Raw genomic sequence first — 16,729 nt, 5'->3', positions numbered from 1 at the left:
AGGCTGAACATTCTAGGCCTCTTCTCATTAGAACGGAGAAGGATGAGGGGTGACATGATAGAGGTTTATAAGATGATCAGGGGAATAGATAGGGTAGACAGTCAGAAACTTTTTCCCCGGGTGGAGCAAAGCGTTACAAGGGGTCATAAATTTAAGGTGAAGGGTGGGAGATATAAGGGGGATGTCAGGGGAAGGTTCTTTACCCAGAGAGTGGTCGGGGCATGGAATGCCTTGCCTGGGGAAGTTGTTGAGTCAGAAACTTTAGGGACTTTCAAACGGCTTTTAGATAGGTATATGGATAAAGGAGAATGATGGGGTATAGATTAAATTGTCCTTGACAGAGGACAAAGGATCGGCACAACATCGTGGGCCGAAGGGCCTGTTCTGTGCTGTATTTTCTATGTTCTATGTTCTATGTTCTATAAAACAGGACACCAAGCTGCATAAGGAGCCATTAGGATTGGTGAACACAAGCTTGATCAAAGAATATCCATATGAATGGATACTCATCTGCTCTCCTTTAAAACAATAAGCCTAGACAGATATTTTGCTTGTAGCTTATTGTGGTATTTGGCTACCTAGATATCTGAGCTCCTCCAATTCTGGCCTCTTGTATGTCCCTAATGTTCAGCGTTCCATCATTGGCAGTCATGGCTTCAGGTGCTAAGGCCCTGAGCTTTGGAATTCCCTCCCTAAACCTTAGGTTTTAAGGTGTGTCTTAAAGGAGAGAGGTAGAGAGGCAGACGTTTAGGGAGGAAATTTCAAAGCTGGAAAAATCAGACTTTGAGAATACTATTAAAGTATTTAAAATTATGAAGTAATTAGACTCCAAATGGAAACACTATATTTGCACTAAAAAGGCAAGGGAGGATCAGAGAGCATCTGTATAAGTTACGGAAATGTAAGAGTAAGGTTAATTGCTAGGAAGAATTTCTTTTCATAGAGAATGGTCGATTTCTGGAAAAGATTCCCAGTGTGTGGCATGAGTGTAAATTAATTTCAAGTGTTCAAAAGGGAGCTGGGTGATTTCCTGTGAGTGGAACAACAGTGGGCCATTCAATGAGATCATGGTTAATCTGTATTTAACTCCTTCCATCTGCCTTGGCTCCAAATGCTGTTATACCCTTGGCTGGCAAAAATCTATTGATCTCAAGATTTAAAATTAACAATGGAGCTACCATCTACTGTTTTTTGTGGGCAAGAGTTGCACACATCTGCCACATTGTGAGATGTGTTTCCTAATCTCTCTCCTGAATGCCTTAGCTTTGATTTTAAGGTCATGTCCTCTCATCCTAGACTCCTTCGCCTACAGAAAACTTTTCTCTCTATTTACTCTATTAATTCCTTTCAAAATCCTGAAAATCTCAATAAAATCACCGCTATCTTTCTACAATAATAAATAAAAGCAAAATACTGCAGATGCTGGAAATCTGAAATAAAAACAATGTGCTGGAAATACTCAGCAGGTCTGACAGCATCTGTGGAGAGAGAAACAGTTAATGTTTCAGATCTGTGACCTTTCATCAGAACTCTTCTATCTTTCTACAATCCAAGGAATGCAAGCCCAGTTTGTGTAATCTCTCCTTTTCCTCTATTGTCAAGTCTGTTATGACCAGGTGAGAAAGGTGTCTAGGGGTCCCTCTCAGTCTTCACCTGGTCTTACTGTAACAGGGTTTAATTTTAAACACACCATGTTTTAGCTTCCCCTTGGTGAGTCCTTGTTCATCACTTTCCAATTACAAAGCAAAGAAAGCAGCACAAACAGGTTTTCTTAGGTTTAAAGAAGAAAAGTTGAAATTTATTAAAATTAAACTTAAACTCTAATCGGTTGGCGGCTACGGATGCACGATGCGCACATGCAAATAGAGACAGAAAACAGCAGAAGAAAAATAAAGTGGGAAGGTTTGAGGCAATATCTGAAGAGTTGGTGTTACGGTTCTTGGAGCTCACTGTAGAGTCATTGATAGGTAGGTCGGTAGATCTTGCTTTTCTTTGGGGTCCAGTATTCTTCTTAAACCTTGTTCACTGTAGGAGACTTTTCTCTCTTGGGGTTCATGTGTCTTCAGTGGAATCAGAGGCTTGTGAGAAAGAGATGGGAGCAGATTGGAGAGAGGTCTTCTCACTCCAGGAACAAACTAGGATCAAGCCAGGATGGATCTGGGTAGATGGACCAGTTAGTTTATTTTCTCCCCTGTCCTTGCCACCACCACCCCCCACCCCCCCCCCCCCCCCACAAGGTGCAAGTTAAGACATGGACAGCAGAGTGTTGGATGACCTCAAGTTTACGGAGAGCAGAATGTGGGAGATCAGCCAGGAGTGCATTGGAATTGTCAAGTTTAGAGATAACTAAGGCATGAATGAGGGTTACAGCAGCAGTTGAGTTGAATCGGGCGAAGTTGGGTGATGTTACAGAGGTGGAAATAGGCAGCTTAGTGGTAGTGTGAATCTGAGGTCAGAAGCTCATCTCTGGGTCAAATGTGACACCAAAGTTGCGAACAATAATTATGGTAGAGAAATACCATATAGATATAATAACTGCATGTGAAAAATGGAAGTGATTTTATTATACTTCCATATTTTAATTCCATAAGTATGAACAACAAAACCTCTTCTGCAGGCAACCCATCAATGGAGAAGTCTTGAGTTATAATCCTGCTTCATGAATGGAACATGTATTTCACACTGCCGGTCTATTCCAGTTATAACGCTTACATAGCAGCCAGTCCTCAGTTGTTGCTCCAGTTGAGTGTGACAGTGATGTCCATCACACAGCCCTTACTCTTCCCAGTGACACAAAGCACAGACGTGTGCGCCGCCTCTTCTTGTGACAGCGGTAAGTGTTTGTGACGCGGCCGCGTGTAACCTGTTGGAGGAGCGGGGTGAGGGGGCAACCCAAAGGCTAAACCCTGGCATTAGCGTTTCCGACATTACCCCGACCCTGCTCCGGCCAACTTCAGTACAGCTGCAGTGCCTCAGTTGTTGACTTGGGAGGCAACAAAGGGAACCAGTTAAGATGAGTGACACCGGGCTCTACTCACTTGACGATATGGACATTTGCGCCGTACCAGTTCCAGAAAGGTCCTCATCAACCAAAAAGAACCGAGGATCAAATGCAACAGCCAAGTCAACCCCAACAGCAGGAAGTGTTGAAAAGGAGAGAAGTCAACGACAAGTAGAAGTAGAGGTGGGAGAAAATAACCTTTGGCCATCTATATAATTCTAGAGAAAATGTAACTTAAGTGTTGAGAAAAAAATCTAAACCGGGTTCTTATTTCTAGAGCAAATCTCACCAGGCCATTACCATCGCAGTGTCCTCCAGGACACTCTTCAACATGGCTGATGAAAGGGCGATCTATGAGTCTGACGGGTTGGAGCCTTATGTGAAATATCAATTAGATCACGAAAACGAGCCACTCAAGAAAGGATTGGCCTTCGCCTTAATGAAGGTAAGACCAAGTGCACTTTTAGAACTCATCCACGGAGCTGTTGTGAGTAAGGCAGTTCTGAACATCCAGATCAAGTAGTGTACTTGCGGAATTACTTTAAAAATATCATGTTACGATTGGAAACAAATCGCTCATTACTTAGTAACAACTTTGCTCTTTGCCAGCACTGTGAATGTGCATTTTTAGCTCAATGAAGAAAGCACTTGAGAAACAGGTTGAGTATATTTTGTAGGCTTGTTGTTCCAGTTGATTGTCCTTGGCTTTGCACAGAGGGAGTCCAGACTAAGTGCGGTCTTCGGCTGAAGATGGGTGAGAAGGTCAAGGTGAGCAGACATAATTCCACTCCCATTTTAAAATCATACACTCTGTGCTTATATTAACTTTGGAAGCCGAGAAATAGAAACATAAGAATTGTTGAACAAATTAAACTCTGATATTTCCAGTTCACCTTCAACTGCCCTAGTAGTCACATGATATAACAATAATGGAGTTATTGACTAATCGTGGCAATCAGTCTCAATCAATTAGTGTACAACAGACATAGACATGAAGTGAAGAAATCTCCAGTGGTGGAAAGCTTTGGGACCCGTAGTTTTAAAGCATTTCATGTCATGTCTCGTTATTTATATACTGTATCCCAAAATATTACTCTCCAAAAAACTCATTTGCATTTGAATGAATCAACAATATCTGCATCTACTGTCTCTCTGGAGAGCCTGCTTCATAGATTTACTAGAGTTAACACAGAGGAATTTAGCTGTAGTGTACTAAACTGAAGTGTAACAATATTACCTAATTAAAGTGTAGCAAGTTTGCAAAGGCAGTTTCCATGAGATAGATGGGCATAGGAATTAATACTGGAAATATAAAACAATGGACTGGTGGTATGATTTTAAGATGGGGACTGACATGTCTGTTTATCCTGGTTCAATGATCCCTCATCCCTCTATAATATCTGCCCATGGATGACATGCCATGTATCTATCTTAGTTGTCCCTGTTCTCTTTGTGTTCCTTTTTCTCTCACTGTCACTTCAAAGTGAAATAAATAAAGAGAAAAAAGTGACTTCTGCAAATATTGTGGAGAGAAAGGGGAAGAGGTTCACTGGATGTATATAAGAAAACATAGAAACATGCTAAAAGGGTGATTAAAAAATCAGAGGAGCAAAGAGAAAAAACACAACAGTAAAACATTCTTTCAGGACTGCACATTAACAGCTAACTGGTTATTTACAGTGAAAATGTGGCTCTCAGCAGCTCTTCCCATCCCCATCTCCTTATTTGTTTTGCAACCCCTCTGCTTCTTACATAGAATTACATAGAATTTTACAGCACAGAAACAGGTCATGTGTCCCAAAAGATCTATGCTGGTGTTTATGTTCCACACAAGCCACCTTACTTCTTACTTCATCTCATCCTATCAACATATGACATATCCTTCTATTCCTTTATCCCTCATGTGCTTAACTAGCTTCCTGTTAAATGTATCTGTGCTGTTTGCCTCAACCAGTCCATGCAGTAGCAAGTGGCACATTCTTACTATTCTGCCCATTGCCACCTTGTCTTCTTCTATTCCCCTCACTTCCAGCACGATCCCTGTCCCTTCCAATCTCTGCCCTTGCTTTTTGCTACACCCCCATATCCTTTCAGCCCCTATATCTTTTGCTCCCATTCACTGAACTGTCACTCACTTCACTCTTAACCTTCCATTCATTTTGCTGTCACTTTCACTGGCTCTCCCCACATGATGAGAGACCAGAGCCCTCAACTCTCCTCTCCCACCTGTCCCCCTCCAAGTTTTTGTTTGCTTTCAAAATTGAACTTGATTGTTATTTTTAAATGAATTATATTAAGATGAGGAAAGACAATCCATCTGTTGTGTCTCTGTGACAAAAGTATCAGCACTTTTAATGCAACAAAACATAGTTGCAGTAACTATAGGCTTTCTATTTGGCAGAATAGGCTCGAGAGGCTAACTGGTCTACTCCTGTTCCTATGTTCCAATAGGCATCTTACATAAGCAAATTGGAGTCCTAATGTGGGTTGTAAGAACCTGATTAAAAGTCGTCTGCAGCCGAACAGAGCTTGCACGGCATATATTGTTTCAGGTCTTAAGCACCCTAATCAGCACTTTAGAAAGAGATTACTAGATGCTGCTTAAAGGTCGGAAAACATTTTCATTTGTGTGGAGCTAGGGGGAGCAGGAGTACTCCTCTTAGTTCCACAGATACAATGCAGGCTGTAGCAATCCTAGGCTCCTCCCCTTCAGTTTTGCACTCCGCACGCCCCCCTCCCGACTCCACCCCCCCACCCCCCCCCCCCAACAAGTAGTTGCAGGCTGTCAGATGTCAGAACGGCTGATTGATGTTTGCAGTTCACTAGTTTAATGCAAATAAGGCCTGAATGAGGCCCAATTTGATTGATATCTTCAGCTGTGCGTTCCAATTATGCATCTCTTTTTGTGCCAGAAATTGGTACAAGTTCAGTTGCTCCCCTCTATCACTGTTACCTTCATGTTTTTCAAAGTTTGTAGAAAATAAAAGCTGCAAGGTTGTGTATCGGTGCACATTTCCATTCTGTTTCGCTCACGTACAAACTAGCATACTTAAGCGCACACACACAAAAAGCTTTTGAAATTTGCCTCTAGCTTTTCTTCAGATAACACAATTGTGGGAGCATTGCCATTTAGACTGTAGCCGTTCAAGCAAAAAGCCCACTACCACTTTCTCAGGCCAACTGGAGATGGGCAATAAAGGGATCCTTGCCAGTGATGCCCATATCCTGAGAGCATATAATAAAAATAATGAAAATTTACCAGTAACTTCTGGAAGCTAGATACAGATATTCACTCTCTTAACTCTTCCATCCAGGGCGACTGGGTAAATTGCAAATGCTCAGATCGTACATTCTGAATTCAGCTAGTAGTGTCACAGCTCACAGCAAAAATATCAGGTTCAAGCTGAGATTTTTGGAAGAAGCTGTGACCTTCACGTTAATTCCTTAATAAAGACATTAGTAGGCACAAAAGGCAATTCAATGATAAGATGATGGATGATTGTATTTTATTGAAAGAATAATACAGTGTCACCCAGTGGCCAATAATTATATAATGACAAGAGTCAGTTGCCAGGAAAATTCAATGGGAAATATGGATGTAGGAATTTACAGTGAGGAAAGATTGATATAAAAGTGCGACCAAAAAACTTGGCATCAACTAAATCTGTAGACATGGAAAATGTGCAAACATCAGATTTATATTATATGTATATATACTATCTGAATTATGTTGGTATAATTGGAAACTTATATGTTATTTCTAGGCACTGGAGACAGTTAACTTTCGACTACATGAACTTTATCCTGGCAGTGATGAAATATTTGATATAGTTCTTATGACTAATAACCATGCCCAAGTTGGAGTGAGGCTGATAAACAGCATCAATCACTACGGTATGTATACAATGACTGCCTTTTGAACCATTATTAATAATTAATGCCCATAGATTCTTTTTACTGACCATATGTCATCGTAAGGAGCTGCGTATTGATTTTGAGTAAAAACCTCTTTTAACAGTAAATTTGAGAAAAGCCTTATTTTTTCACCAATCATAAATAGCTAACAAAAAGGCAGGAACACACAATTTACAAGTGAAATTCCAGCAAAAATCAAATTGATAAAGCAGTAACAAAAAAAAAAATCCACCAATCATGATATAACCTTTTACCAGTTCTCAGGCAGCTGATGAGTCACTTAACTAGTATAGACATAGAACATTTGTGACACAGAAGGAGGCCTTTTGGCCCATTGTATCCATGCCAGTTGACAAAGAGCTATCCAGCCTTATCCCTCTTTCCTGCAATAGGTCTGTAACTCTGCAGGTCATGGCTCTTCAAGTAGAAATCCATGTTCATTTTAAATGTGGTGAGAGTTTCTGCCTCTACCACCCTTTCAAGCAGTGAGTTCCAGTTTCTTACCACCCTCTGGGTGAAAAAATATTGCCTCATCTCTCCTCTAATTCTTCTACGAATTACTTTAAATCTATGCCCCCTGCTTTTTGAGCCCTCTGCTAAGATAAATAGGTCATCCCTATTTACTCAGTCTAGGCCCTCTCATAACCCTCGGTTGATAAAGGAAAGCATGCCATACGCCTTCTAAGCCACTCTATTGACCTGTCCTGCTGCCTTATAGATCTGTGTCCCTTTGTTCCTTCACATTACTCAGTATCATCCGATTTATTGTGCATTCTCTTGCCTTGTTGCATCTCTCAAAATACATTACCTCACACTTCTCAGGATTGAATTCCATTTTCCATTTTTCTGCTCTATTGACCAGTCCATCAATATCTTCCTGCAGCCTAAAGCTTTCCTCCTCACTGGCAACCAAATGGTCAGTTTTTGTATTATCTGCAAACTTCTTTATCATGCCCCCTATATTTGAGTCTAAATCATTAATATAAATTACAAAAACCAAGGGGCCGGGTACTGAGCCCTGCAGAGCCCCACTGGTAACAGCTTTCCAGTTGCAAAAACATCTGTCAATCATTACCCATTGCTTCCTGCCACTAAGCTAATTTTGGATCCAATTTGCCACTCTCCCTTGGATCCCAAGCGCTTTTACTACTGCCATGTGGGACCTTGTCAAAAGCCTTACTATAATCCATGTAGACCACATCAACTGCACTGTGGTCAACAACCCTACTTGTCACCTCAAATGATTCAGTAAAGTTAATCAGACATGATCTTCCCTTAACAAATCAATGCTGATTTTCCTTGATTAATTTATGCCTTTCTAAATTAAGGTTTGTACTGTCCCTCAGAATTAATTCCAATAGTTTACCCACAACCCAAGTTAAGCCAACTGACCTAGAATTACTTAGATTCTGCCTTCCTTCCTTTTTAATAGTGCAACATTGGAAGTCCTCCAAACCTCTGGCACCATTCCTGTAGCCAGAGAAGATTGAAAAATAATGGTCAGAGCCTCCACAATTTTCTCTCTTACTCCTTTGAACAACCTGGAATATATTTCATCTGGACCTTTTAATACTTGCCCTCTTACAATGTTTATCCATCCAATATTTCACACTCTTCTTCCTTAACTATGACATCATCGGCCCCCTCTTTTGTGAAGACAACTAGAACATCATTAAGAACCTTATCCGCATCCTCTGCCTCCACACACAGGTTACCTTTTTGGTCCCAGATAGGCTGTGCTCTTTCCTTAGTTATCCTTTTGCTCTTCATGTACTTATAAAATATCTTTGGATTTTCCTTGATTTTACTTGCCAGTATTTTTTCATGCCCTCTCTTTGATTACCTAATTTCCCTTTCAATTTCACCCCTACACTTTCTGTACTCTCCTAGGATTTCTGCAGTATTAAGCTCTTGCTGTCTAACATAAGCTTCACTTTTTTGACTTGTCTTACCCTCGATGCACATTGTTATCCAGGGGGCCTGAATTTGGCTGTTGCACCTTTTTTCTTTGTGGGAACAAGTTTATTCTGGAACCCCTGAATCTCCTGATTGAATGTCTCCCATTGAGTATAAATCTCCCAAATATTGTTAATGCAGCCATGAGGTCCATAGCATTAAGAAAGTATGATAATGGTGTCAGGAGAGAAGAGTAGCATGTGGTGTAATGGAGCAAGGCCATAATATGCTTGGTTGGTGGAAATAAGCCACAAGTAAGTAAAGAATAAACATGTATTGAAGAAGATTGACCAAGATGATGAATGAAGTATTAAGGGCGTATTTGCCCGCACAAGCACAACGGGCAAATTGGTCTCCTTCTGTGCTGTAAGGCTGTCAAATTCTATGACGAAGAGGATTAAAAATTATGGAAGAGAATTGAGGTAAAGCCTAAAGATTAGCAAATTAACAGGACTCAAAAATATGCACTTTATGGGAATTTTAACTTTAAAATGTTATTGGTCAATCTGTCTTGACATTGCACATGTGGATTGGAAATCATGGGCACTTTTCAGGCCAAGTAACAATACAGGACAGGAAGATTGTTGAATCAAGGCAACTCCCTCCCTATTGTATACTACTGTGCCGCCACCTTTGCTGCGTCTATCTTGATGGTGGGACAGGACATACCTGGTGATGGCGATGTCTGGGACATTGTCTGTAAGGTATGATTCTGTGAGTATGACTATGTCAGGTTGTTGGTCAGCAAACATCCCCACTTCTGACCTTATGAAGGTCATTGATGGAGCAGCTTGACTAGTCTGTGGGACAGCTCTCCCAACTTTAGCACAAGCTCCCAGATGTTAGTAAGGAGGACTTTGCAGAGTCGACAGGGCTAGGTTTGTTGTTGTTGTTTCCAGTGCCTAGGTCGATGCCAGGTGGTCCATCCGATTTCATTCCTTTTCTTAGACTTTGTAGCGGTTTAATACATCTGAGTGGCTTGCTAGGCCATTTCAGAGGGCAGTTCAGAGTTAACCATATTGCTGTGGGTGTGGAGTCACATGTTGGCCAGACCACGTAAGGACAGCAGATTTCCTTCTCTAAAGGACGTTAGTGAACCAGATGGGTTTTTACAACAATCGGCTATGGTTTCATGGTCACCCATTAGACTATATTTTAATTCCAGATTTTTTATTGATTCAGTTCAAATTTCACCATCTGCCATGGTGGGATTTGAACCCATGTTCTCAGTCCATTCGCCTAGGCCTCAGGATTACTAGTCCAGTGAAAACACCACATCGCCACCGCCTCCCCGAATGTGATTGTTGTTTCACCCTCTTGCCTTGCCCCTTTTCTTTCCTGAGAAAAAGAAAGACTTGCATCTATATAGCATCTTTCATGACCACCAGATGTTTGAAAGTGCTTTACAGCCAAAGAAGTAGGTGGTGGCGTAGTGGTATTATCACTGGACTAGTAACCCAGGGACCCACGGTATTTCTCTGGGGACATGGGTTCGGATCCCACCATAGCAGAAGGTGGAATTTGAATTTAATTAATAAATCTGGAATTAAAAGCTAGTCTAATGATGGCCATGAAACCATTGTCGATTGTTGTAAAAACCCATTTGGTTCACTAATGTCCTTTAGGGAAAGAAATCAGCTGTCCTTACCTGGTCTGGCCTACATGTGACTCCAGACCCACAGCAATATCGTTGACTTTTACATGCCCTCTGAAATGGCCTAGCAAGCCACTCAGTTGTACCTAACCGCTACGAAGTTAATAAAAAGGAATGAAACCGGACGGACCACCCGGCATCGACCGAGGCACCGGAAACGACAACAGCAAACCCAGCCCTGTCGACCCTGCAAAGTCCTCCTTACTAACATCTTGGGGCTTGTGCCAAAGTTGGGAGAGCTGTCCCACAGACTAGTCAAGCAACAGCCTGACATAGCCATACTCACGGAATCATACCTTACAGACAACATCCCAGACATTACAATCACTATCCCTGGGTATGTCCTGTCCCACCAGCAGGACAGACCCAGCAGAGATGGCGGCACAGTGGTATACAGTAGGGAGGGAGTTGCCCTGGGAGTCCTCAACATCGACTCCGCACCCCATGAAGTCTCATGGCATCAGGTCAAACATGGGTGGCACAGTGGCGCAGTGATTAGCACCGCAGCCTCACAGCTCCAGCAACCCGGGTTCAATTCTGGGTACTGCCTGTGCGGAGTTTGCAAGTTCTCCCTGTGTCTGCGTGGGTTTCCCCCGGGTGCTCCGGTTTCCTCGCACCTCCAAAGACTTGCAGGTTGATAGGTAAATTGGCCATTGTAAATTGCCCCTAGTGTAAGTAGGTGGTTGGAGAATGGTGGGGATGTGGTAGAGAATATGGTGGGGGGTTAATGTAGGATTAGTACAAATTGGTGGTTGTTGGTCGGCACAGACTCGGTGGGCCGAAGGGCCTGTTTCAGTGCTGTATCTCTAAAATCAAAATCAAAACCTCCTACTGATTACCACCTACTGCCCTCCCTCAGCTGATGACTCAGTACTCTACCATGTTGAACACCACTTGGAGGAAGCACTGAGGGTGGCAAGGGCACAAAATGTACTCTGGGTGGGGGACTTCAATGTCCATCACCAAGAGTGGCTCGGTAGCACCACTACTGACCGAGCTGGCCAAGTCCTAAAGGACATAGCTGCTAGACTGGGTCTGCAGCAGGTGGTGGGGGAACCAACAAGAGGGAAAAACATACTTGACCTCGTCCTCACCAATCTGCCTGCTGCAGATGCTTCTGTCCATGACTGTATTGGTAGGAGTGACCACTGGACAGTCCTTGTGGAAACGAAGTCCCGCCTTCACATTGAGGATACCCTCCTTCGTGTTGTGTGGCACTATCACCGTGCTAAATGGGATAGATTTCAAACAGATCTAGCAATGCAAAACTGGGCATCCATGAGGCGCTGTGGGCCATCAGCAGCAGCAGAATTGTACTCGACCACAATCTGTAACCTCATGGCCCGGCATATCCCCCACTCTACCATTACCATCAAGCCAGGAGACCAACCCTGGTTCAATGAAGAGTGCAGGAGGGCATGCCAGGAGCAGCAACAGACATACCTCAAAATGAGGTGTCAACCTGGTGAAGCTACAACACAGGACTATCTGCGTGCCAAACTGTGTAAGCAGCATGCGATAGACAGAGCTAAGCGATTCCATTAGCAACGGATCAGATCTAAGCTCTGCAGTCCTGCCACATCCAACCGTGAATGCATCAAGGCTCCTCAGACAATTAAACAACTAACTGGAGGAGGTGGCTCCACAAATATCCCCATCCTCAATGATGGGGGAGCCCAGCACATCAGTGCGAAAGATAAGGCAGAAGCATTTGCAACAATCTTCAGCAGAAGTGCCGAGTTGATGATCCATCTCGGCCTCCTCCTGAAGTCCCCAGCATCACAGATGCCAGACTTCAGCCAATTCGATTCACTCCGCGTGATATCAAGAAACGACTGAAGGCACTGGTTACTGCAAAAGCTATGGGCTCTGACAATATTCCGGCAATAGTACTGAAGACCTGTGCTCCAGAACTTGCCGCGCCCCTAGCCAAGCTGTTCCAGTACAGCTACAACACTGGCATCTAGCCTTCAATGTGGAAAATTGTCCAGGTATGCCCTGTACACAAAAAGCAGGAAAAATCCAACCCGACCAATTACCGCCCCATCAGCCTACTCTCAATCATCAGTAAGGTGATGGAAGGTGTCATCAACAGTGCCATCAAGCGGCACTTGCTTAGCAATAACCTGCTCAGTGACACTCAGTTTGGGTTCCACCAGGGCCACTCAGCTCCTGACCTCATTACAGCCTTGGTTCAAACATGGACAAAAGAGCTGAACTCAAGAGGTGAGGTGAGAGTGACTGCCCTTGACATCAAGGCAGCATTTGACCAAGTATGGCATCAAGGAGCCCTAGCAAAACTGAGGTCAATGGGAATCAGGGGGAAAACTGTCCGCTGGCTGGAGTCATACCTAGCGCAAAGGAAGATGGTTGTGGTTGTTGGAGGTCAATCATCTGAGCTCCAGGACATCACTGCAGGAGTTCCTCAGGGTAGTGTCCTAAGCCCAACCATCTTCAGCTGCTTCATCAATGACCTTCCTTCAATCATAAGGTCAGAAGTGGGGATGGTCGCGGATGATTGCACAATGTTCAGCACCATTTGTGACTCCTCAGATACTGAAGCAGTCCATGTAGAAATGCAATAAGACCTGGACAATATCCGGGCTTGGGCTGTTAAGTGGCAAGTAACATTCGCGCCACACAAGTGCCAGGCTATGACCATCTCCAACAAGAGAGAATCTAACCATCTCCCCTTGACATTCAACAGCATTACCATCGCTGAATCCCCCACTATCAACATCCTAGGGGTTACCATTAACCAGAAACTGAACTGGAGTAGCCATATAAACACCGTGGCTACAAGAGCAGGTCAGAGGCTAGGAATCCTGAGGCGAGTAACTCACCTCCTGACTCCCCAAAGCCTGTCCACCATCTCCAAGGCACAAGTCAGGAGTGTGATGGAATACTCTCCACTTCCCTGGATGGGTGCAGCTCCAACAACACTCAAGAAGCTCAACACCATCCAGGACAAAGCAGCCCGCTTGATTGGCACACCATCTACAAACATTCACTCCCTCCACCACCGACGCACAGTGGCAGCAGTATGTACCATCTACAAGATGCACTGCAGCAATGCACCAAGGCTCCTCAGACAGCACCTTCCAAACCCGCGACCTCTATCAACTAGAAGGACAAGGGCAGCAAATACATGGGAACACCACCACCTGCAAGTTCCCCTCCAAGTCACACACCATCCTGACTTGGAACTATATCGCCGTTCCTTCATTGTCACTGGGTCAAAATCCTGGAACTCCCTTCCTAACAGCACTGTGGGTACACCTACCCCAAATGGACTGCAGCGGTTCAAGAAGGCAGCTCACCACCACCTTCTCAAGGGCAATTAGGGATGGGCAATAAATGTTGGCCTGGCCAGTGTCGCCCACACCTCATGAATGAATAAAAAATAAAGTACTTTTTAAAGTGTAGTCACTGTTGAATCAACCTAGTGACCCTTCTCTGAACTGCCTCCCATGCAAGTATATCTTCCTTTAAATATTGCGACCAAAACTGTACACAGTACTCTAGGTGTGGTTTCACTAACGCCCTGTACATTTGTTGTAAGACTTCTTTCCCTTATACTCCATCCCCCTTGCAATAAAGGCCAACATTCCATTTGCCTTCCTAATTACTTGCTGTACCTTCATGCTAACTTTTTGTGTTTCATGTACAAGGACACCCAGATCCCTCTGTATTACAGCATTCTATAGTTGCTCTCCTTTTAAATAATATTTTGCTGTACTATTCTTCCTACCATAGTGGATAATCATACATTTGTGTTTTTTTCATTTTATTGCATGAATGATTAATTTCCATATGTGCCGCATGTTTGTGACAGAAATATAGAAGCAATCGGAGAGGGAGAAATTTCTCTTCTTTGTTGTCATATTTTGATAGATTTGATATCACATGGGAATGTGATAAAATTGGTTTACCTAATTTATTGTGGCATTGATTAATTCATCAAACAATCTAAAATGAAGATACAGTTTTAACCTGTTAACTTTAACTTTTTTAGGTTTATCAATTGAAAGATTTTGTATGACGGGTGGAACAAGTCCTATCAATTATCTAAAGGCATATCACACCAACTTGTATCTCTCATCAGACCCCATGAAAGTTGCAAAAGCACTAAGTGAAGGTAAGGGTGAAGAAAGCAATACATTGCAGAAATCGAAGTTGTATCAGTATATCTTAAAGTTTCAATGTTAAGAAATCCTGCAACATGGATGTTAAGGAACTACAAACATCATCTTTAGCCCTTAGATATCAAAATGCGACGCAGAATATGCATGCTAGGGCCTCGAGAGTAATGCTGAATAGACTGTTCACGAAATCACAAGATAATTACTAATGCGGAAGGTCTTCTGTTCTTTATTAATTCATCCATCCAGAAAAATCCAAATGTCCTTCCATTGTGACATCCAATTTTTTCTTAATTGATGCCTCCACTGCTCTATCAAGAAGTCTGTTTCTCATGTTCATCACTCTGTGTGAAAAATTTCCTGATATCAGTCCTAAAATTATCTTTTATAAGTTCAAACCTGTCTTTTCTTGTTCTATTTCTAGAGTTTAATTTAAATACTCCAGGTTTTCAATACCCGTAACATGCTGAAAGGCCCAAATTTCTCCAGTCCATCTTCATACACAGACCAATGACACAAGGGGCCTGTCTTGTCGTTCTTCTTTACACTGCCTCCAGAACTTGAATGTCTGACCAGAACTAGATCTGGTTGTGTATTTTGGCTGTGTAGCTCACATTGTTTGTCTTTGTTGTTTGCTGCTCTGCATTGATTGGACAAGTTTCTTGGGTCATTTTTGGATTTATACTTAGCTATTTCAATATAATGTATGGAGAATGAGTGTTCCCTTACTATCTGCAGTATTTCACATTGTCTGGATTACATTTCATCTGCCATTCTTCTGCCCACTTATATATTTTGCCCAACAATCGATAATTTCTGAAGTCTGACACTGATCCCACTGCCCCTCTTAGGTTGATGCAATCTGCAAATTTGATCACTTTACATTGAATTTCTGAATCTAGTTAATTTATATCATTACGGACAGGTGAGGATGGGGGTCTCAGGCTCCCCTCTTCCTCTTATTTGACCACAACAGGGTTTATTCCTTTTAAACAGTGGTTGTGCGTGTTTTACCTTTTTCCTTTACTGTGATTGTGAAAGAACCAATTGGACAGGTTTTCTTGAGTTTAAACAAGAAAGAGGTAAGTCTATTATACTTAACATTCCAACCCAATTTAAAAATACTAAAAATATGCTGCACATTCACGCACACATTCACATGAGAATCGCACACACATAAATAGATTACAGGAGGGAAAATAGATTTGGTGCTTGGATTAAAGCCCAGAATAAATGGAACTTAAATACAGTCTGTAAAGTGGATGATCTTGTAGTCCTTAGCTGAAGCTCTATTTTTGAAGTTCTTGGTTGGTTAAAGTGTATTTTGGCTGGCTTGCTTTGCTCGGGGTTTTCATGAAGGCAGAATCTGTAGTTGGCTCTTTTCCCCTGGTTGTTGACTGTAGCGGCCTGTAGGCTTGCAGGATCCTCCAATCACAAACGGTTTTCAAATTTGATGTTTTCTGGAGAGAGAGAAAAGAAAGTACCCAGCTTTCTGCTGCTGCACACTCTGTTACTGTTTGTCTGTGTAACAAAACTTCTAGTTTCTTCAGAGATGAACAAGCAGTCACATGGTTCTCTCAATCCCCTTTGTTTCTAATGACGTTTTTCTGGAATCTTCTAATGGAATTCAAGGTTTTACATGCCCCAGGATACCCATTCACACTTGGAGGAGGTTGGCTCTTTCAAAGCTAATTTGTGACAATGGCCTTGACTGTTGTGCTAATGAAGCCATTTTAGGTACTTCAATCACTTAGAGCAAGCCATTGTCCTGGCTGGGCTTCTTTTCGTCTCCAGTTCAATCTCCTGGTATTTCAGATGTAAATGGCAGTGGCCAACTTGGCTGCTAGTTTTTTTAGAAGTTTACTGTAGTATTTTTTCCCTTTAAAAGTCGAAGGTAAGTTTTCAACAGATTGAAATTAATATTTCTCTTTTGGCATATAGGATTTCCTTGACAATATATGCATACTAGAAATGGTGAGCCGTGAGGCATTGACCTCAGTAGTTCCTTCTCCTCCACTCTTACATAACTCGAATTGTAATGAGTGCATGTTGTTTCTATCT

At 42.5% G+C, this 16,729-nt stretch overlaps 1 protein-coding gene across 1 annotated transcript in view; it reads left to right on the top strand.

Moving 5' to 3' along the window:
* The first annotated feature begins 2,701 nt into the window (after positions 1 to 2,701).
* The window catches only part of LOC137367116 (cytosolic 5'-nucleotidase 1A-like), a 128,447-nt gene continuing 114,419 nt past the window's right edge, over positions 2,702 to 16,729 (top strand). The window contains exons 1-4 of the mRNA XM_068028552.1: positions 2,702 to 3,184; positions 3,279 to 3,446; positions 6,766 to 6,895; positions 14,542 to 14,664. Of these exons, the coding sequence (XP_067884653.1) occupies positions 3,014 to 3,184; positions 3,279 to 3,446; positions 6,766 to 6,895; positions 14,542 to 14,664 (592 nt within the window). The 5' untranslated portion in view covers positions 2,702 to 3,013. The remainder of the gene's footprint in view (positions 3,185 to 3,278; positions 3,447 to 6,765; positions 6,896 to 14,541; positions 14,665 to 16,729) is intronic.

The sequence above is a fragment of the Heterodontus francisci genome, chromosome 3, assembly GCF_036365525.1.
Source record: "Heterodontus francisci isolate sHetFra1 chromosome 3, sHetFra1.hap1, whole genome shotgun sequence".
NCBI classification, from domain to species: Eukaryota; Metazoa; Chordata; class Chondrichthyes; order Heterodontiformes; family Heterodontidae; genus Heterodontus; species Heterodontus francisci.
The sequence above is the reverse complement of the archived record's forward strand: the minus strand, read 5'-3'. Positions and strand labels throughout refer to the sequence as shown.